Source organism: Rosa rugosa, chromosome 5 (genome assembly GCF_958449725.1).
Source record: "Rosa rugosa chromosome 5, drRosRugo1.1, whole genome shotgun sequence".
Taxonomy (NCBI): domain Eukaryota; kingdom Viridiplantae; phylum Streptophyta; class Magnoliopsida; order Rosales; family Rosaceae; genus Rosa; species Rosa rugosa.
Window position 1 is genome coordinate 25903410 of NC_084824.1, and position 24191 is coordinate 25927600.

Here is a 24191-nt window from a genome sequence, read left to right on the forward strand (position 1 = left end):
TCAAGCGATATATTTTTGCATTTCAACCATTGATATGCATGTTCCATTGGGTTTTGGTCATTACGGACATTTGGTTCTTCATTTATCATAATCTTTTTTTCAATTTCAATCCTTTGTGAACTTCTACTCTCTGTTTTTGCTGCAGAAGCAAATAATGAATACAATTGGCTATGCAGATTACTGCAACATTCTTACAAGATAACAACCAAAACCCCAAACATTAAACAACCAAAACCGCAAAGATAACAACCAAAATCCCAAAGATGTCAAAAATACATGTAAATCTCTAATAAATCTGAGAGCATTGATACACAAATTGCAAACCAAAATTGAACCATCACAGAACAAACATCGAATTCTACATGCATAGTAGAGACTCATTTGTTCTTCAATAGAGCAATCCAGTACAATTTTCACTATACATTAACCTGCAACAGGGTATCCAATTAGAATCAAGTAACCAACTTTTGTCAAAGAGTTTCAAGAAGCTAAACGAGAACACAAATCGAAATCTAATTACCCAGAATTGATGATCGAACTCTTTGGATTAGAACACTGAAACAAAATTTTATACCACCTAATCAGTGATCCAGTACCCATCGTCTCGCTTCGATTCCAATACCCATCGCTCCATCTCTTCGAATCCAATACCCATCGCTTCCAATCCCTATAATTCAGTAAAAGAATGCAAAAGGAAACCCGTATTGAGAGAGAGAGAGAGAGAGAGGAGGGAGGAGGGGGGGGGGGGTTATCCAAGACGGTAAATGAGATCTCTTTTCTCTGTTTGGGGTTTCAATTAACAATTTTTTTTTTTTAATAAATGGACAGCTGTCAAATTTTTATTGGCTGTGGTTAGCCCACCCTGACCAGGGCTGGTCAGCGAAGTTCTTTCCGGTATTTGGATGCTTTTTAGTTATTCAAGGACCTCTCTTCGATGGAACCAAAGGCGTAGCTATACACGGGCTCCGCTGGGCTACAGCCCACCCCAAATTTTGAAAAAAAATAATTTATAGCTTAATTTTAGTTTAAAAAATTAAATATTAAAAAGTAGCCCACCTCAAATTTCTAAAGTTAGCCCATATGTTAATTTTTTTGGGTCATATCTATGTTATTTCTTTGCTTGAAGTACTTGATTGTGTTTTATTTTCTATTCTGCTTTAAGAGACATATTCGCATAAAAAGCTTGCTTTGCTTTTTTTAGGTAAATTAGGTCAGAATAAGAGTTGGCTGAGAATTATGATATAAATTCAATAATTAAAATTTTTTGGTTATATTCAAGAGCACAAGATAAAATTTGAGTAGATATGTTTTTTTGTCTTAAGGCTTTTGTTATCGAATTTCTATCAAATGTTATAATGTTGATTTTTTTGGATCAGTTAGCTATTTGATTATTTAATATGTAATTAATATATGATGTGGTTTAATTTAAGGAAAGAATAAAACATGTTACTAATAAAACATGTGGTTTAATCATTCCCCACTATATGGTCTCTAATTATGCCACCATATTGATCGTGATGCGACTGCAAACGCCCACCAGTATTTTGTGTGACCACTTCGACCGGTGCATTAAATTTTCTAGCCCACCCTATTTTAAAATCCTAGCTCCGCCATTGATCAGCTGAGCCATGATCACTATCATTCCCCACTATATGGTCTCTAATTATGCCACCATATTGATTGCGATGCGACTGCAAATGCCCACTAGAAACTTGTGTAACCACTTCGACCGGTGCATTAAATTTTCTAGCCCACCCTATTTTAAAATCCTAGCTAGCTCCGCCATTGGATGGAACGGTAGTCTGGAAGTTGTGATTTGATGAAGGAAATCCTGATTCTGTGCGGCTACTTGAAGACACCGTCAACATAGTCTCACACAAAGATAAAAATAATAATAATAAAAATAAATAAATAAAAGATGTGACTAACAGCTCCCAAAAGAATGCAAAAACAACGAGTATCCTCAACGATGAAGATGACATTGAAAAATTTCTTATATCTAAAGCCTAATGAAATATCACTTCATCAAAGGCTTTCCCTTGAGGAATAGAGGCCAGTGTATGGAAACAGTAATCAAGGACTTTTCTTGATTACATGTTGATTTGTGCGTGATCTTTTTATTATTATTATTATTATTATTTTTTTTTTTTTTCAATCACATATAGAAGGGTTCTGAACTCTTTTAACAAATTTTTGTGTTCAGAGAAAACCATGTTACAGGCTAAATCGAATGGAATTTTGTAGATGTTTGAAGGCTGGACTTTTAGTTCTTGAGTTAGAAATTTGTTTCGGAAGTCAGTTTTTCTGTTTTTCAAATGTAGTTGGAACGTACTCTGCTGTAAGCGTCTGACAGACAAGTAAAGACTCGGAGAGAGTGATGAGCCAGCTACAAGAACCGACTATTTCGTTGTATTGAACGAATAACTGTTGGCCCAATTACCAAAGCAAAAATAGAGCAAATTTCAGGTATCCAACATCTATTGAGATCGAGAAACTGCAAATTGCATGGTCAATGGTAAAAGCACAAGGTGTTCACCAAATCATAAACTACATTTGTGATCTTCTTTCACCTCCTTGGGGATGCATTCATTCAAATTTTGAAGATATACCTGATTACCAAAAGTCTCATCCTATTTGCAAGAAATTTTTTTAAGTTTTCTGCTCAATATGGAGGTATGACTTTGAACTTTTCCCTTTGATGCACTGGAGTGTGCTCTGCTGCGGTGAATCAGAAGTTTGAGTTAATCCTGCAAAGGGATCCCAGCTTCTGCCCTGTCATAAGGTTTGAACTTCGCTGTCATGACAACTGCTGAACGATTCGGTAGCAGATACAACCACTCAAGATCGAGCTAGCAAACAACTATATATATATATATGCATGAAGGTGTACGTATCGATAGAGAAGAGCGATGAGATGGATGGTGGTTTCAGATCTGATGATTTTAATGAGGGAGAACAGAGACTGAGATGGGACAACTTTAACTTAACAAGAGAAAAACTTCTAGGGCATAAGCCTGGACGAGGAAGCCAGCCCCTCTCACAGAACTGTCAATCTAGCTAGATCTCGCTGTAACGCACCTAAATCTAGACTCAGGGGGGGCTGTGGTTTTTTCTTTTCTAGAGAGAAGACACTACTATTATGGCAGGACCTAAAGATCATGCACTTGATACCTACATCTTGATCAACTAGAACAATCTAATAAATCTACAACATCGATCTAAATTCCATGCGAAACGAACAATACGTGTTTTGGGTTAACTCCTTTTGTTCAAACTGAACTGAAACGATAATATTGTAACTTTAAAAGCTTAATTACAACAGAAGATGGTGCTCTTCTTCTTCTGAACTGGTGCTCAACATGTTGATACCAACCCTTCACATATTTTGATACCTTTGGATCACTATCTTCATCAGCAGCAACAGCGACAACACGAGCACAGAGCCTACCTTCCAAGAATTCTTTCAGGATCAAGCCGCCTAGCTTCTCCGAGTTATCGCCGCCGTTGGTCATGTCTACCTGCGCCATCAACTCCTTGAGCTCTCTTTTAGTCATCCGCACCTTAATTCTCATCAGACTTTTTGATCCAACACCATGTAGTCCTTCATCTTCATCAACTGGGTCTGGGTGAACAGCCCTTTCCTTCCCAACCCAATTCCCCATTTTTCAAGTTTTTCTTCCTCTCTGGCTATCTTATGGTTAAAAGTGATGGCTGAATGAGTGTATCAGTGTATCATTGAGAAAGTTGGTTCAAAATTAGGGAACATCAACGTCTGCTTAATTAAATAGACGTGGGAGGCTGGGAATGGCAACACATGGGGGAAATACATCATGTAGTTTAGTTTAGCACGTAGGCTTAACGAGAAGACCGAAGAAAGCTGACAATTCTTCGTCAATTATAATAACACTGACCAATGACCAGCTGCAAGACCTTGAAATTTGAACGTGTTGATCTTAATATATTTCGTCTGGTTAATCATCAACAGCGATATCGTCGAATTATTTTATGTATTCATTGACTAAGTAGCCTTTTGTTTTGGCCAATGACGGGCAGTTAATCACTGTAACACATCTCATCTCATGTTTATGAAATCTTAAAATGGTCCCAAGGTCCATATATAAGATTGGCAATTTCTTGAAATTTAGTGTGAATCGAAAGACTAATGAATTATCTATGCTATTATTATTATTATTATTTTTTAAATAAATTATCTATGCTATTATTAAGAGAATAGAGTTTGTCAATCAACATTAATAGAAAGAGCTATACACACTAATGCTATGAATTGTGTGGAGACTTCTCATCTCATCTCAATATGCTATGAATTGTTACTTATTACCTAAAGGTCTATGTGATGACATTCACAAACTTTTTGCCTCATTCTTCTGGGGTGACACTGATGACAAGAAAAAGATTCACTGGAGGAGTTGGGAAAGGCTATGCCTAACCAAAAAAGGAGGAGGGATGGGCTTCAAAAATTTATATGCCTACAATCTTGCCATGCTCGCAAAACAGGGCTGGAGGATTATTTCAAATTCCCAATCTCTTATTGCTAGACTGTATAAGGCAAAATATTTTCCAAATTATTCGTTTTGGGATGCAGAATTGGGAGATGCTCCTTCTTTCTCTTGGAGGAGTATCCTTGAAGGGAGACCGGTACTCAAAGCAGGGTTAAATGGAGAGTTGGGGATGGAATGAGTATAAATGTGTGGCATGATGATTGGATTCCTAACTGTCCTCAATATCAAGTTCGAAGACCTACAAACTACCATGTTGAAAAAGTAGCAGATTTAATTAACTCCAATGAGAGGTCTTGGATCACTGCCTCTGTGAGTACCCTCTTTCCTCCTGAGATTGTTGAACACATTTTATCTATCCCTCTTGGTAGTCGTCCTGTAAGGGACAGATTGTATTGGAAACCAGAACGTAGGGGTCTTTTCACAGTTAAGACAGCATATTGGGTGGCTAGGGAGCATATATTAGGTGATGTGTTTGACCTGCATAAAATTAGTGCTCAATTTAAAACCCCATCAATGTAGTAAGAGTAATTAGGGTATCGTTCTCAACCGGGGATTAGGGGAATTATTAATTCCTGAAAAATAAAACATTAGCAAAACAAATTAAAGAATATATATACATTTTACGATTTACACATAGAAGGGGATTTAGGATTTATTTAATTTAACAACCAAGTAAATATATACATGTGACACATCAAAACACAGAATCAAGTAAAATTATATGGATGGAATGAAATTAGATAGAATTAACTACTACTAACATGTTGGCAATGTTTCAAACATCAAATCACGAATCAAAATATGTCAAAGCATAGAATCAATCAAGAACAAAGATGAACGCATACAAAGTTCTTTTTACTTCCCATAATTAAATTAACTAGATGAACGCACCATAGTTAACCCTATTAATCATGCAATTACTAGTGGTAGCTAATCACTAACAAAAACACTTTTAACGCATTAAACATATTGGAAGTTTGATCAATTCAAGCTAAGAACACAAGTTAGAACGCTAATCAAGCATGCAAGACTCATTGATAATTTACCTAAGTAATTATAGGTTTTCCACTTAATTTATTAAAGCCTAGAACGCTAGCACCTTAATATGGATTCAATTACATGTTCATCAACCTAAGTATGCATCAAAAGATCAATTAACACATAAAAGATAGGATTGAAGCTCGAAATTAACAATCATGCTCACATATAATGAAATCGCAATTTTTCAATAAGAAAACCTAAAACCTAAAACATGCTTCATAGTATTCGAAAATCACAAATCTAAAATCAACACTTCATCAACCATCGAAATCACAAATCATAAAACCAAATCGCAATTTTATATAAAACCCGAAATAGTTTACATTCAAAAACCGAAAACAAATAAAGGTGTTCATGGTTACACTTTTTGATCTTCAAGGACGCAAGAAGCTTCAAAAGGTGGTGGAATGGATGAGGATCACGGCAAGGATGCTTGAATGGAGAGGAGGATTGCTCATGGCCTTGAACTTTGAATTTCTTTGAAGTTGCCGAAACTTGGAAGAGAAGGGGAAGTGTTTGTGGCTTTTGATTTTGAATTTTGTGGTTTGTAGAATGGCTTCACAAACCTCATTTATATGGTGAACGGCAAGGGCTAGGGTTCCCTTGAATTTCTCTTTAATTACGTCACTCGGCCAATAAGAAAATTGCATGAGAAGTGGAGAGCAAGTAACATTTCTTTTGCCAAATTCTTCCTTGTATGTAGACCATATTTCTGCCTCCTTGGAATTAGGAATCATAAATCAATATTTATTCCTATATTTTCTTCTCCAAAATTCCATAGAAATCCAAAACTATCCCAAAAAGATGTTGCCGAAATTCCTTGAATATTTTCTTTTATATATATGTCACGGCAAAAAGCAATGAGAATGGGCCATGGACTCCTCAAAACGTCACGGATGATTCTAGAGACTCATGTGCAAGTCACATGCTTCAATCTTTAGGCCAGGCTTCTCCAAATGATCCAATTCGAAAGCCCACTTCATGATTGCTGAAATTATTCATTATTCTAGATCATTCTTGAACTATCTTGAGTCATCTTCAAGACACAGCATGTCCTAGTCTCACCAGGTCTCCTAGTAGCATCAGGACTCCTAGTGTCATCAGGTTTCCTAGTCCAACTGGGACTCTGTCATTTCTTCATTTCCGAACATCATTTTTTCGAGCTCATTCCTAGTTGCATTAGGATTTCTACTTCAACTGGGATTCCTTTTCCTGGTAGAACTGGGAAAACTTCATTTCTCCATTTCTTCTCATTTCTGCGCATATAACTCCTTGCCTTCCATTTCCAGACTCAAAACTACCTAAAAACATAAAACAAGCTAGAAATGACATTGTTAAGGAAATAACTAAGCAAGATGCAGAGAGAATTGTACTAAACATGTAGTAGAAATTAGTCTCAATAGTGTTGGCTTCTACATCAACTGGGGATCCGTTTTCTGAGCTATGGAAACGACTTTGGAAAGCCAAGGTTCCTGGAAAAGTCCAAATATGTGTTTGGAGGGCATGTCACAACTTGTTACCTACCAGAGACCGACTTCTCACAAAGGGCTACGAAGGAGACTCAAGATGCTTGCTATATATGTATTCATTTGAAGACACTGCCCATCTTTTTTGTAAGTGTCCAGTTGCTGTTGAATTCTTTTCTACTCCTCATTTTCATCTGCAGAATTCCTTTCTACCTAATGTTGTCTTCAAGGATTGGATCTTAGAAAGAGCATTAAACCTACAAGCTGAGGTGTTTGAGAGGCTTTTGATGGGTATATGGTCGCTCTGGAAGAACAAGAATGGTATGTTATGGGAGAATCAGTCAAAACCGGCTGCTGATATTTTCTAAGTGCTATGACTTGGCTGGATGAGTTTAGGAAAGCTCATGCATCTTCTGAGGTCAAACGGTCACAGGTCATAGTACGATGGCAACTTGCACATGGCTCGACAGTTAAGATTAATGTGGATGGAGCTTTTATGCCATGATTTAATCATGGGGGCCTTGGAGGCATAGTTTGTGACTCTAAGGGCCAATTTATTGCTGCCTTAGCTCACTTTGTGCCGCATGTTTCTTCAGCCAAGCATGCAGAGCTGCTAGCTATAAGAGAAGGCTTGGATCTTCTTCGACAATTGAATATTGGTAAGGCCATAGTTGAGACGGATTGTCTTGCTGCAGTCCAAGATATCTCATGCACTGAAGCTGCACTCACAGACTTAGGCAGCATTATAGATGATATTCTGATGCTATTACATAGCATGCCAGATGTGCAAATCAAGTATGCTCCTCGAAGCTGTAACAAGGTGGCTCATCGTCTTGCTAGCATTGGATTTGAGTCACATCAGAATGAGACTTGGCTCTCCCATACTCCTAGTTGTATTGCTGATGTACTACTCTATGAGAGTAACCATTTGAACCATTAATAAAATGCTTACAGTTCCTTTCAAAAAGAGCTATACACACTAATTGAAATTAGTGGGTATAAATCCTAATAGCTACTAAATTCTGTGTGGGAAGCTCAGTGGCTGCCCTACACTCACAAATGCAATATCTGTTCATTTTAGTGGGGTGGCCTTTGGTCTTTCCTCAATCATGGAAAAATCCGTGTGAGTCTTTTAGTGGGACCCATCTCTACATCAATATATCGTTTAAAATATTTGGTATTTAAACATCAATGTCAACTGATGAGATTTAAAAAAATTAAAAATTTTCATTTCACTATTTGTATTTTAAGGGTATAATTTTAGCATTTTTGTTTTTCTTAATTTACATGATACAATATTAAAGATAAATTAATATAATCACAGTCATCCAATCGATCCCCATCTGGGTCAGTTTTTTTTTATCAAATGAGTGTTCCAGAAATTCTTGATCTCATTATCAGTTAACCCGTCTAGTTGTGTTGCAATTGCTGACCATCTTGTAGTTACAAATAAGACGAGTCAGTTTGTGATATTCAAAGCATAGAGATAGAAATGAACATGATCGGATCAAGGAAATTGGTTGAAGAAGTATACTTGTTTCCAAGGATAGAATGAAGATGTAGAATTAATGGTCCGCTCCTCCTTTTGAGAAAAATTGCCTCTTTTGATATTAGGTCTTAAGTAATTAGTCCATCTCAACCTACAGCTCTTGCCACATCTGTTGAGACCTGCAATATTAAGAGAAGATATTCATCAAGTTCTTGGAAATAGTACGTAGTAACCCAAAAATCAAATCTTATCGTAGTATCCGAGTAGTAGGTCGTCCAAGCTTATAACTTAGTAACTACAAGTCTACAACATATTATAGATCTTATAGATATTTTTGAGAATAGTGGTAAACCAACAATCCTTATCGATGGAACAAATCGAAGGCAAACCTGCAAGCTTGGGGAGAGCTCGCCAGCTTCCATGACAGTCTTGTTGGATGTACTGCACACTCTTTTGATACTTTTCGTACGATATTCATGTATAGAAATCTCGATTTTGCAAATCTACTCTCAAATCATTCAAATCCCTCAACTGAAAAACCACCTACCACCTCTTCTTAGTCCTCACTCTGATCGCTTCCAATATGAGCATCGACGAGCTTCTTAGAGCATCAGCCACGGTAAGGGATATTTGACTTGCCAAATAGCCATATTTGGCTTATGTTGAAGGAATATGCTTTGGAATCTTTAACTTTCATGCAAGAGGTTCCCCACTGTAAGGCAGAATTGTAAGACATAATTTTTTTTTTGAGTAAAAACCACAAAGCTTTATTGAATTTGGGGTAAATGATTACAATCAAACTCTAAAGCATCCAGAATAATTGCTGGAGCTCGATCAATCCATACCTGATTGGTATTGGATTCATAACCAAAAGCAGCTAATCTATGTGCCACTATATTGGCAGTTCGGGGAGCAAACAGGAAAGACAGATCTTTTTCAAGTTTACTACCATGATGTATATCAGCAAGGAGGTTGGCATTTTCATTTAACTCAAAATCATTTGCAACAACCTCTTGGATGGCAAGCTGGCAGTCGCTTTCCAAATAGACATTCTCTAATCTGAGTTGCAGCAGTAAGTCAATTCCAGCTCTAATGGCTAACAGCTCCACCTGCTTTGGAGACGACACATATTGAAAGGACTGAGAAAAGCTAGCAACAAAAAAGCCATCCTCTCTTCTGATAACTCCACCTATACCCCCAATATGCTTAGAGGGTAGGAAAGCCCCATCAACATTGATTTTAAGCTTTTGAGTTGGCGGTGGAGTCCAATATTTACTAGACTTTGCTGCTTGACTTTGCATTTGCATTTGTTGCACTTGTAAAAATTCCTGATACCAAGTCAACGAACCAACTACAATGGCCTGTGCTGTTTGAGTGGTATCATTCCACAACTTCTTGTTCCTGTTCTTCCAAAGAGCCCAAATAAGCATAATTAACCTCTCCCAATTTCCGTTGTCAAGAAGCTTCCCTTGAGTTAACATCCAATCTTTGAAATGGCAAGGCATGCTGCTTTGAAGTGGGATAGCTGCTATTCTAAGAGCTTCTTTAGCAACAGGGCAATGGCGAAAGACATGAGTGTTTGTCTCACACACTTCCTGACATAACAAACAATTCCCTGGACCAGTGTAGCCCTTATGACTCAACTGCTCTCTTGTAGGCAGGATATTTTTCACAGCTCTCCATACACAGATTTTCACCCTTCCCGGTACCCTTGCATTCCATATTTTCTTCCACAGAAACTGGTAAGGGTCTCCTGATGAAGTAGAGGCTAGGAAGTTTCCCATTACCTGCTGTCGAGCAAGCCAATATGCAGACTTAACCGAGTATTTACCTTTTCTTTCCGGCATCCATCTAAGTCGATCTTCAGATGCAATTCTACTTAGTGGGATACTAAGTATCTTGTCAACCACTGTAGGCTGAAATAATTCAAAAAGAACTTTTTTCCAGTTTCTGGTTGAATGCTCAATTAAATCCGCAACTGTGGTGATATTTGTATGTATGGGTTTATGAAGGAGATAACTAGGACAGTTCGGTATCCATCTATCTTTCCATACCTCAATCTTGGCCCCATCACCAACTTTCCATTGGCTCCCTGCAGCAAGCACAGATCTACTTTCAAGAATGCTTCTCCAAGAGAAAGATGGAGCTTCGCCCAATTCTGCATCCCAAAAAGAGTGATTTGGGTAGTATCGAGCCTTGTACAATTTAGCAATCAGTGAGTGAGGATTAGAAAGTATCCTCCAAGCCTGCTTTGCTAACATAGCCAGGTTATGAGCATATAAATTTTTAAAACCCAAACCACCTTCTTGTTTTGTCAAGCAAAGTCTACCCCAACTACTCCAATGAATCTTCTTTTTTTGATCGGTATCACCCCAAAAAAATTGAGCACACAACTGATGAATATCATCACACAAAGTTTTTGGCAGCAGATAGCAATTCATAGCATAGGATGGTAATGTTTGAGCAACTGCCTTGATTAAAATTTCCTTACCCGCAGAACTGAGCAGCTTGGATTTCCAGCCAATAAGCTTCTTAGTAAGCTTCTCCTTAATGTAAGCAAAAATCTGCGTTTTGGACCTTCCCACTCTCAAGGGCAACCCCAAATATCTGTCATGCTCTTCAACTTTTTTAACTGCCAGAATAGAAGCCAAATGTTCTTGAATAGATGGATGCACATTCCTGCTAAACACCACACTGCTTTTCTGAAAATTTATTTTTTGCCCTCATGCAAGCTCATAAGTATTAAGAATGTGCCTCAACGTAAGGCATTCAGTTTCAGTTGCAGTTCCAAAAATGAAGCTATCATCTGCAAAAAGTAAGTGATGCAAAGTGGGAGCTCCAGGGCACATAGTTAAATCCTGAAGTTGTGCTCTAGCAACAGCCTTGGAAATTAAAGCAGACAAGCCTTCTGCACATAAAATGAATAGGTAAGGTGAGAGAGGATCACCTTGTCTAATTCCTCTGGTTGGTACAATTGCTTCAGAAGGTTGACCATTTATCAAAATAGAGTATCGAACTGAGGCCACACATTGCATAATAATAGTAATCCACTGTGCATGAAATCCCAGCTTTGCTAGTATTGCTCTTAAAAAATCCCATTCAAGTCTGGCATAAGCTTTACTTATGTCCAACTTGAGAGATAAGAAACCTTCTTGTTGAGTACGCAGCTTGTGCATGAAGTGAGCTACCTCAGTAGCCACAAGAGTATTGTCTGAAATTAATCTTCCAGGTACATAGGCACTCTGCAAAGGTGAGATGATGGAGGGCAGCAGTTTCTTCAATCTATTTGCCATTACTTTTGAACTAATTCTGTATAGAACATTGCATAAAGCAATTGGTCTATACTGGTTTGCTTCTGTGGCATCAGGAATTTTTGGTATGAGGCACAAATGAGTGAAGTTTGCAGAATACTCCAATTCTCCCGTTTCTAAAAACGTCTTCACACCTAAACACACATCAGTTGAGAGTATATGCCAATATTTCTGAAAGAAAAACGGTGACATGCCATCTGGTCCAGGGCTTTTTGAAGGGTGCATTTGAAATAATGCATCCTTTATTTCACTCTCAACATAAGGTTTGGTCAGTTCGCTGTTCATATCTGGAGTCACCCTTTCATCAACAGCCTCCAATACTTCAAAAATTGCATTTGCATTAGTTCCAGAAGAAGTGTAAATATCTTTAAAATACTGCATGAGTATACACTGCATAGTCTGTGGGTCAGAGCGCCAGACACCTGCGTCATCAACCAAACCTTTGATTCGGTTCTTACTTCTTCTATTAGATGCTTTCCGGTGGAAGAATGCAGTATTTTTGTCGCCATCTTTCAACCAAAAAGCTTTTGATCTCTGCCTCCAATAGGTCTCTTCTTGCGCAAGAAGAGCACTATATTTAACATGCAGTTGGCGTTGTTCTTCATATTGCTGAGGGGTATACGGGTGCGACATAATATCCTTCATCTTTTCTTGTATCACCCTCATCTCACCTTTACTTTTAGAGACCTCTTTCTTGTGCCATTCCCATAAATGAGTTCCAGTGTTATTGATTTTGGCTCCTAACTGGTTCATAGCATTGCCAGTAAGAGGTTGAGCCCAACACTGCTTAATAATCTCAGTACATTTAGGATACTGGTGCCACAATTCCTCAAAACGAAATCTTCTTGGGGCTTGCCAAGGTTGAAGTCTTTCTGCACTAACCTCAATCAATATAGGACAATGATCCGAGTCAGATGGAGGAAGAGTAAGAACCCTAGAAAACGGAAAACTTTCACGCCATAGAGTGGACTGAAATGCACGGTCTAAACGTTCTTCAGTAAACCTATTTGACCAGGTAAACCTGCTACCATAGTACCCCATATCATACAATCCACAGCTGTTCATAGTTCCCCGAAAATCATCCATGGCACCAGCAGCCCAAGGTGGCCCTCCTAACTTGTCCAATTGGCACAATATCTCATTGAAGTCGCCTGCCATAAGCCAAGGCAGCGTACATGCTTCCCCTGCAAGGGTTCTGATTAAATTCCATGTTTGATGTCGTTGAGTACGAGCTGCAAAACCATACAGCCCCGTAAACCTCCAAAGATCTGACGACCCTTTTTTTCCTACTTCCACATCAATATGATGAGGAGAGGAAGATCGGAAATTTACTGTTATGTCTGCACTCCAAAGTAAAGCAACACCTTGAGATTCCTCTTCAGCTTGATAGCAAATACATCCTTCAAAACCTAACCGGGTTTTGATTGAATTCAAAAGATCGGGTTCTGCTAGAGTTTCAGCAAGAAAGATCAAACTAGGGTTTCTCTCATGCACCATATCTACAAGAGCTCTTTGTGTCTCATGATTCACAATTCCCCGGCAGTTCCACGCAAGAATCTTGCACTGTAACATTCCGGTAGCAAAATAGCGGCACCGTGGAGGAGGAGGCGCAGTGGCGGCGACTAGTGCAGTCGCTTAGGGTTTCTATCTACAAATATATATAATTGTAAGACATAATTGAAAACAATTATGAAAACATAATTCATTATTATGTATTAAATTAAGGACCTTAAAATAATTTAGCCTAAATATATTCAATATTAGGCTGAAGTCAAAGATCTCATTGTGATCTTCACAATGGTATAATTTTTATTATAAAAAAAAATTTATATACATAAAATTTCTAAAAAAAAAGAGAATTATAACTAAAACCGACAAAAGACACAAATGGGATAAAAATAAGGTCAGTTGAATGTAGAGGGGCAAGAAGAAAAAAAAGGTAAATAATAAAAAATTGTATTGATATGGCTAACCAGATTGATAGCCATATATGGCTTAGACATATAGCCACACTACAACAAATCTAGGTATTAGTGACCACGACAATGATCACTAAAACTAGGAAATTTGGTCACTAAATGTGGTTAGTGGCCAAATTTGGGTGGTCACTGTAGGTCCCTCACTGATTCTATTTAGTGACCAACATTTGTAAGTTGGTTACTAATTCAAAATGTCTTTAGTGACCAAGATTTTATGGTCACTAAATCGAAATGTCTTTAGTGACCACGATTTTATGATCACTAATTCAACATGTCTTTAGTGACCACGGTCTTATGGTCACAAATAATAATGGCTTTAGTGACCTACATGTTCATCACTAAATTCTATTACCAATAGTCACTAAATTGCCAAATCTGCTCATTTAAAGCCATGCCCTCGCATGGTTCTAGTGACCATATTTCTAGGTCATTGGTAATTAGGTAACTAAATTGGCATTTATTCTGGGTTGTTCAATTGGCATTATTAACTATAACAAATCTGGTCATTCAATGTCAATACAAATCAAATATGTGAACAATATTCAATTTTTTATGCAATAAACTGCTCATAGTAGCCTTCAATATTCCAAAACCACTATATGAAAATGTACTGTAAAACTCGTTAACAAGGGCTGACTATATCAATCCAATAATAAACATCAACCTTCATCTTGAAATACTAACTTTGTAAATCCAAAATATACAAATGTCAATATCCATCCTTGATAGCCATTTCAAAATAAAATGAAAAACATACAAGTCTTTCTAGAAGTTCAATAAGCCTTCAATAATTTGTATGTTGCTTGATGCCTTTTTCATCTGCCAATTTTTTCAATGCTGCACCTGTACATATTGTGTATATCTAGATTAATTTACAAGAGCACATGGGCAAACACAATAAGAAGGTAGCAATGGAAAAATATGCATCAATCATATATATCCAGATACAAATCTTCTATGTAACAACTTCAGACATGCTAAAATAAAATCTATCAATCTTTAATCTTGATTTTGCAACAACATGTAAGCAATGGAATTGAGATATTGATGGAAGCTTAAACAGGATAACATCATAACAGAGACAAATTAAAAGCCATAAAAAAAAATGCAGATACTTTCACAAAATACAACATAGTCAAAATCCTTCTACCATGAAATTCCAAGAGTCCATTCCGACTAAAGAATTGCATCTAAGAAATGCCCAGTATTTAGTATATCACACTAAAATTATGTTTCTATGATATTATGCAATTGCAACAGCACAAGTGAATCATGTATGCATACCTTCATTTTTGGGAGGACAACATAAACTCATTATCTTCATCACTAAAGTCACCATCTTTTGCATCGCTGTCATTGATGAATGTATAGAATCACTATTACCTAGGCTCATTACATACTGGACACTCCAATTTATCTTCATACTTCTTCCAAAAGAGTACACAATCATTTTTACATGCATGAATCTTGTCATAACTAAGACCCAAGTCATGAATAACCTTTTTTTGATTCGTAATAAGATTTGGGACATGTGTTTCCATCAGGTAATGCCTCCTTGACGGGCTCAAGCAACGCTGTAAAGAACTTGTTGCTGCCACGAAACATTATCTTCAAATGAAGCAGCTTCACAATGAAGGATAATTTAGAGAATTTTTGACAACCTGGATACAACTCTTGCTCAGCATCGCTCATCAATCGTCTAAACTTACTTTCTTTTATGTTATGGACATGTTCTTGAGAATCACTATCATCATGAGCTTGGAACTCATTTAACATCTCAACTACATCATCAACATCCTCTTCATTTTCAAATTCCATGATATCATCTTCTGGTTCAAAATCATTGTCTTCTTCTCCATGATCTGTCCACTTAGTGTAATACATAGCCATTCCATTTGCATATAAATGATCCTCAACTTGGTCTGGGCTATATTTACGAAAATTATTGCAATCCATGCATGGACAAGGAATTAGTTCAGACCCTGGCTTCTTGTGGGCAATTGCAAAATTCATGAATTGTTTCACCCCATTGATATATTCTTGCTTTCCCCTAGTGCGTAACTGAATCCAACTCCTATCCATGAACGATAGAGGCTAACTCTAGCAAATATCAGAACAGAGACAGAAAACTAAGCTGTAAAACTAAAGATCAATAGAAAACTATTCATGAATAAGGACCACCTTGCTTTGATTATACTAGCCAAGAAATACTATCTATGTTTTTGTATATTTCAATATAAGATAGAGCATACTATATGTTTCATAACCCTAAAAAGTTTGTAATAAGCAATAACAAAAGAAGTCTTACCTTCTTTTGTAAACTGGATATTGAGACTTGTTGGCTCCTATTCAATAGTTGCAAGCTGCACAAATTAGACAAGTTAATGAATAACTTATTAGCTCCATAAGAACCAAAGACACAACAAGACCCCATATATTGACAGTTCTAGATGTGTTAACAGACAAAAAAAAAAAAAAAAAAAATCAATAACAGAAACAGAAAAAAGAAAAACAAAAAAGAAACCACCACCAAGAATTTATAAAAGGAACCAGATAATCAAGAAACAAGAAGAGTTCAGATCAAAAATACAAAAGGGATGGCAAATAAGAGAATTATTTTTACTGAAACAACTTGGCATCAGAGATAGTTTATTGGTTCCTAAAGACCAAATTTTATGAGTCAATCTAACTAAAAACAAATACTAAAAGAACAATTCACATGTAGTTTTTAGCTCTTGAAGCTCAAATATCAAAAACCAAACATTAGAGGATAATAACAACAATAGCAACGATCCAAACAAATAAATGAACCCCGACTGTTATTGGCATATGAGAACAGCAAGAATATCAATGAACCCCGACTGTTATTGGCAAAGATAAAATACAAAAATCTAGGCATCCATAAGAAAGAAATTTCAATTTCACCAAACCCAAAGAGAATAAGAATTAGTTATTACTGGCAAGTAACACATATATTGAAGCAACTTCTTACCAAACCCAGAAATACAAAAAGCCAATCGTTTATTTGTCAATCCTTCTTTGTCGTCTCCAGCTAAGCCTTGAAGTCGAAGTATGAAATGCAGAGTAACATGATCATTAGAAATAACGAAAATAAAATCAAAACTCAAACTCAAACTCAAATACAAATACAAATATATCTATACACACACACACACACACACACACACACTCAAAAGGAACAGTAGCGTATGAGTAACAAGAAGATCTAGGCACCAACACAAAGATTAAGGGGTTCAAGTCTTTTTGACAAAATTAATACATTGTCATATACTTCATGCCAATAAATGTGTTTATAAATTCTCCACAAAAGCCTCTTTCAAAATTAAACATATCAAATAGCAATAGTTTTCTGATAAGAGATACATAGCATCTTGAAATACACCTCATTTGGCTCAAACATTTAGGATGCCTACCTAGTGTTTCACAAAGTAAGTTAGCTATGCCCTATAAAACACTATTGGCAAACTAGAACGGAAAGTTCGGATGTTTTGGCAATTTATAAACTCAATTTCTCCTGATTTTGGTAACGAATGCAGAGAGAAGCATCATTAAACCACTGGCTAGACAGAGTCTAGGAAATTCTCATAATCAAAGCACCATGACTTGATAACAAATTAAAGCTAGAATGACTTCGTTGATGTCTTTCCCCGCAGAACAACTTAAATTACTCACAAGGGGCTTAAACCCTAAAATTAACTCCAGTACCAAATTGTTCCATGAAACCTCTCTATTCAAACCCCAAAATCAATTTGATTGCCAAATAAACAAAACCTACATGGCTCAATCAATTTGACTTCACGAAACAAAACCTTTGACCTCATTGATTGTCAAATAGCTCAATCATGAAGTGAAATCAGTTCCACAAGCCTCTCAATCATGAAAGAGATACTTACAATCAAGTAATTCGTTAGAGGAGAAGAAGAAATACCAATCGAAGTGGAGGAGAGGATCGACGGAGTCGAAGTTGGGGGAAGAACACGATGACCGACGGAGTTCACTACATACACAGGGTTCAACAAAACAAGATAAGGAAATAATGATAATACTTTAACTATGAGATACATATTATAACCAAAGAGGAATTACACTTTTGGCTCATCTATACGGAAAACAAAATCTTCAAATTCATTGAGAGCAAAATTCAATGGTGATTCTCATCAATAAACAATCAGCGGTTCAAACTTGAAGTTCGTTTAACTCTCTATCATTTTCTGAGCAACCAAATAGGCACAGGAAAGCTTCGATTACAATTTTACATGGAATCGTACCTGAATCACAATCAAAATTCGGTGCCAAAGCTTCAAATCTGTTGCTAGTGACCAAAGCTCTCAGATTATCAAAATCTACAACCGCTGATTGTGATTTTCCAGTTCTCGAATTGTCCTCAGATTCGTACACTAAGCTTCCTGAAATTCCAGAAATTAGAAAGAAAATGAAAACTCATAGATCATAGGATAAAGAAATTAGCGATGAGCCACACAAATGACAGACTAAAACCTAGTGAAGATTTAATCTGACGGAAATGAAGTCGAAGTCGAAGTCGTTGCCGAGGGAAGAACGCGATGGAGTCCAACTTTCGATTCGTTCACAATTTAGTATGCGAGTTATCAAACCTACTCTAAAAGTTTGCCGCTTGAAAATTCATTAAAAAACATAAAAAAAAAAAAAGACAAAATAATTGGTCACTAACCCTAAAACGACAACGTATTTTTCAACGGTAATCATGTAGTGGCCAGGCCTAACTTGGTCACTATATATTAATTATACATTTGGTCACTAATAATCAAATGATAAGGCGGGAATCTGGAAATTTTTACGCTAACTGTTTTAGTGACCAGTGACTAATGTTGATCACTACTTTTATTATATTAATGACCAATTACAGGTTGGTCACTAGGATTTGGTCACTAATGCCCAAATTTGTCGTAGTGTCATTAGGTAATTTTTTTTTTTTTGAAAACGTGGAATACCTTACCATGGGAGGTGTTGGTACTGAAATTGAGAGAGAGAGAGAGAGGAGCATTATCTCATAATGGGGTTAATTGTTTAATTTATTGGGTTTAGAAATATATAATGTGAGGTAATTAATAGTGACTAGCTTTATGGCAATTAATAATTATTATTAGGGTCCACGCTGATATCTGTGGGTATTAACAACAATAATGCAACAGATATCTGTGTGAGATTTGTTTTTCATCGTTTTAATTCTCAATACACACTGATATCCGTGTGAGATGCAAAAGTCATTTGGTTTTTTATCACTCATCTGTCAATCAAATATTGACACAGATGTTTGTGGAAAAAGTAGCAATTGCTACAGATAACTGTGTAAAATTTAATACCGATATTAGTGTCATTGCCACATTCACACGGACAACAGTGTGAAAAATCTTAAAATCATTTGTTATAGATGACTGTGTGAATGAAAGTTGATATATAATTTATAATTTTATTATTACTAACAAAAAAATTTACATAGATATTAGGGTAGGTTAAATATTTGATACATAGATATATGTGAGAAAATATAGTCACACTGATTTCAGTGAGTAATAATGTGAGCATGTTCTTCACTAGGACACAATCATTCAGTTCACATAGATGTCTGTATCTACAAACTAAAATTCACTGATTTTTATTAGTGTGAAACTCAGTATGTACAAAGGCGTAGCTACACACGGGCTCCGCTGGGCTACAGCCCACCCCAAATTTTGAAAAAACATTAATTTATGGCTTAATTTTAGTTTAAAAAATTAAATATTAAAAAGTAACCCACCTCAAATTTCTAAAGTTAGCCCATATGTTAATGTTTTTTGGGTCATATCTATGTTATTTCTTTGCTTGAAGTACTTGATTGTGTTTTATTTTCTATTATGCTTTTGATAGACATATTCACATAAAAAGCTTGCTTTTTTTAGGTAAATTAGGTCAGAATAAGGGTTGGCTAGAATTATGATACAAATTTCATAATTAAAGATTTTTTTTTTCTATTCAAGAGAACAAGATAAAATTTGAGTAGATATGTTCTTTTGTATTAGACTTTTGTTATCGAATTTCTATCAAACGTTATAATGTTGATTTTTTTGGATCAGTTAGCTATTTGATTATTTAATATGTAATTAATATATGATGTGGTTTAATTTAAGGAAAGAATAAAACATGTTACTAGTAAAACTTAGGAAAAAAAATAATTTAAAGCATTAGTAAACTTTTATTAAAATTTTTTTTAGCCCACCCCATTTTAAAATCCTAGCTCCGCCATTGAGTATGTATAAAAATATGTGTGTGTTGCTCATTTTACTAGTAGTGCAAAACGGATTACCAAAATATTTTTCAAATATTAAAAAAAATTTTGAACTGAAATATTCGAGAAGGACAACAAGGCTAATTCACAAAATGAAGAAAAAGGAAAAAAAATTAACAAAAAAAAAAGTGGAGTTTTTTCCACATTTTGTGAAATAACTGCGTGTTGATGCGGTGTTGGGAGTCGCTATCTACAGAGTTGTGAGGGTCTTGAACACTCTATCCAATACCTGCCAGCATAGAAATAGGTCAGGGGAAAAGCAGGGTTGCCGGTCTATAACCCTCCGATGCCTAATTCAATGTCTACTTATAAGCTAGATAAAGACATGGAAAGGTATAGAGTGTAATAGTGAACTTACTTGTTTGGGAATAAGGATTTCCCCTTTGTATAGGAGATATTGGGCAGTGCGCTTGCTCATTCTTCGATGTGGGAGTGCTTTCCCTTATATGTCAAGGGCTGGGTGACTGGTGTTTGGCGCATATTTTATAACCTTCGATGATTATTTCATGGCTTTTAATGGCTATTGAGCCGTATATTTTTAGTGTTTGCGCCTTTGCACACATGTGGTATAAACAAGTCCTACAAGTCCCCGGTCAAGAGTCATCTTGGGTGGGGAGTTTGTTCAATTGCAAACATCCGGAGTGTACGGCGAGATGGACACAGGGAGTTCCCTGCTATAGGGCCTGCCGCCCTACTCCCTAGTCCCCCAAATCCCTAGGCAAGAGAAGTCGAGAGCCGAGTCCCGTTGTGTGGATGCGACCGATCCCGTGGTGTATACTTGGGTTTTTATATTGTTATTTTGTCTTCTGGTGGTCTGTAGTACATCATGTGATGGGGAATATTGGGAGACACGTGTTGTTCTGGGGTTTGTTGGTCATGCGAAAGAGGCGTCTTTTCCTTTTCTATAAACCCTCATTAATGATTTCCGTAACCGAGGTGACGGCTCGCATGCGGGGTATACAAAGGGACAACTTTAGACAAGTGTCAAGATCCTAGCGAACATGTCTTTTAGTTGCTAAACGACTACGATGGTTCGTTGGTATCCTTCGTCTATAAAAGGGTTGGTGGTGTGTAGGGGAAGTCTCAATCAAACAAATCTTAGACGTGTGCCCTTCTGTGATTTCATTGTGAGTGTTGAGTGTTTGAAGTGCTTAGATTTGTTCTTGTTCTTGTGGAGATTACTGGGGTGATTTGCTGCTCGCGTTTCCTTCTGTCGATCTGTGCTTCATCTGTGTTTTCTAAGGTATAGCTATACTTTTCTTTAGATCATGTTGCTTGGCGATTTCTGCTTATTGCTCAATGCATGTTTGGATCAGTTTCTAGGTGTGGGTAGTATGCCTTTGATGTGGTTTGGGTGTGATGTTTTTAGGTTGTATCAGATATCCAAGCATTGCTGTTTCGAGGTTTTTCTTTTGTTTTGCATGTCCTTCTTTACAAAGTGTGGGTTTATGAGTTTTCTGGGTATTTGGGTGATAGGGTATTTTTTGGGCTGTTCATTGGTGGTAACTGATAGGACATTTCTATACACCTAAATAGATGCACAAAAATGCCTACAACTAACCCTACAAGAATGTCGAAAACATTATAGGTAAGTAGGGATCGTTCCCGCAAGAGATTGTGGTCTAGTCACTAATCTAAAACTCGAAACAAAACAAAATCTAAACTGTCCAGCTAGAAAGATCTGACTGGCAGATGACTCTAAATTATTCTAAATGTCACAAACATTTACAGACAGACTCTAGACACGACAAAATAACTACTGACAAAGTTTGATAATTTTTGAAGGTGTTTTGGTTGACGAAATAATTAAATAAAGGGGCCCTGACCAAATACCCAAATTTGAGCAAATATGAACCCACTTACTCCAGTAAGCCCCATTTAAAAGTAAAAACACTATTTTGGACAAAATCTCATTATAAAATTAAAAGCATGCCACACTCTCTCTTTCATTTGCTTCCCGAGCCCGTCGCCGGAGGTCTGCACACTTGCCACAGCCGTTGGTCCTCCTCATCATCCCAGTCAGCGATAGATCTGCTCCTCTGCCGCCGCCTCCCTAGTCACGCAACCTCCTCGTGGTCCGATTGCGGTCGCTCTTGACGATCACGGAGCAGAAATCGCCGTCGTTGTCGTCGAAGTAGTTGAGGGAGGCGCCGCTGCCGAAGTCCTTGGGAGGCGTTTGAGGAGTAGAGGGAGGGTGGAGGAGTCGTCGTCTTCGTCGCGAGCATACCGGTCGGGTTCTTTGTCTGTGGAGATCTTGAAATTGTCGCATCGCTGTTGTTTCTGGTCTCACTCGGATTCAGAGTTGAAATCATCGTCGTTGTGGACGACTACGGTGGAGTAGAGGTCGGGTTTTGGCTGGATACTTCATGTCCGGTGAGGAGTGCCTGTCGGATCCATTTATGAGTGGGTAAAGGAGCAAGTCTGTGAGTTAAATGTTAAAGAAGAAGAAGAAGAAGAAGGACATTAGGTACGAGTATGCTGAAGTTGAAGCCAGCTGTAGAGCACGATGATGATGATGATACTTGTTCCGTAGTACTGGGCTCTGCAAATTTTGGTGGGATGAAGACAATGGAGTTGGAAATTAACAAAGAAGAAAACTCATAGGGCCATTGAGTCATACGTGGTAGAAGATCATTGGTGTATGTTTCTCTAGTACATATTATATGCTTGGTTTGGTGATTTTTTGACTTTTGCCTAGCAAACTTTTTCAAAATTGACTTGGCAATTATGATTTCAGTTGGTATAAATGTATAAACAAATGATTATTGGGTGGTGTATGGTTCAGTGTTTACTAGAATAGATTTTGCCAGTAGTGATTGTTTTTTTGATTATGATTTGGTTGGTAATAATAAGATTATTTGGAGGCAATAATAAGATTACTGAGGGGCAGTAAAATGTTTGTTGGGGCAATAATAAGATTATTGGGGGGCAATAATAAGATTATTTATTTGAATAAACCTCCAAAAGCTTTCAAAATTCAAAACATCTTTATTTTTCACTAATTATTGATCCACAATAAACTTGTTATTGGGGAGCAATAATATGTTTATTGGGGGGCAATAATATGATTATTGGGGGGCAATAATATGATTACTGGGTATTATTGGGGGGTAATAAAATCAGACGCCGGAATCCGGTCACTGGTCCGGTAGCCGGATTCAGGATTCCAGTGACCGGTCGCCGGAGTCCGGGAAGGACTCCGATGACTTCTCTCTCTAAGTGACAAAGAAGGAGAGGGAAAAATTGTCCCAAAAATAAATAAAAAGGAATAAAAAAAATACTTAATTGGGTATTAGGGAAATGATCTCTTAGAGTGTTTGGGTAAGTGGGCAATTTTTAAGCTAAAATTGGGTAAATGATCATTTCCCATTAAATAAAAATGAAACAGTAAATGACTCCGAAAATAAAAAGACTTGATTCAGGGTTTTGAAAATCAAAGATAAAACAAGTTAGGGGATTTGCATCCACCACCAATCAATCAAGTAAACTAATCATGTTCAACCTAATTACATCTATCTATGGATGAAGATGCTCAAGTTAACCCAACTCCTGAATTAACCTATTGTTTTTCCTTACTTGTATGCTAAGTGAAAGACGCTCTACACTTAACCTATTTTCTAAAATGCAACCTAGGTTGACGCAACTCTAGATTTAACACAAAGAAATCATTACGCAATAGAAAAACGAAACATCACAAGGCATCTTGAGTACGACGCGTCTCAATTACTCTACAACTCTCAACAGAACCCTCAAAACAAGGCACAGGCAATGATTATTCTTAGTAATAGAACCCTAAACATGCAATCTAAGTTGCACACCAAAGAAAACATGCAAAGGAATCATCAATGTAAAAATAGAAATTAGGTTCTCATCCAATAGATAAACAAAACTAGTTGAAAGTTATAGAAAGTTTACAATCATGATTTGGGGCTTCAACAACCCCTAACTAAAGAGTTAGTTTCTCATAAAAGGAAAAATAAAAACAAACTAAAGAAGAAAAATAAGAAGTCGTTGGAGAGAGAGGGTGGGGAGGGGAGAAGAGAGGAAGAGAGAGGAGAGC

At 37.0% G+C, this 24191-nt stretch overlaps 1 protein-coding gene and 1 long non-coding RNA gene across 2 annotated transcripts; both read right to left on the reverse strand.

The window, feature by feature from the left end:
* Positions 1 to 220: 220 nt before the first annotated feature.
* LOC133708091 (uncharacterized) lies at positions 221 to 731 on the reverse strand. Its single transcript, XR_009845562.1, has 2 exons — positions 521 to 731; positions 221 to 428 (listed from the first exon to the last, which is right to left on the reverse strand). It is a non-coding gene; the product is annotated as an uncharacterized LOC133708091 (long non-coding RNA).
* A 1720-nt stretch (positions 732 to 2451) lies between these two features.
* On the reverse strand, positions 2452 to 3817 carry LOC133710850 (uncharacterized). Its single transcript, XM_062136989.1, has 2 exons — positions 3393 to 3817; positions 2452 to 2772 (listed from the first exon to the last, which is right to left on the reverse strand). The coding sequence occupies exons 1-2, from the start codon at positions 3660 to 3662 to the stop codon at positions 2650 to 2652; spliced, it is 393 nt and encodes a 130-aa protein (XP_061992973.1). The 5' UTR covers positions 3663 to 3817; the 3' UTR covers positions 2452 to 2649.
* Positions 3818 to 24191: the final 20374 nt, after the last annotated feature.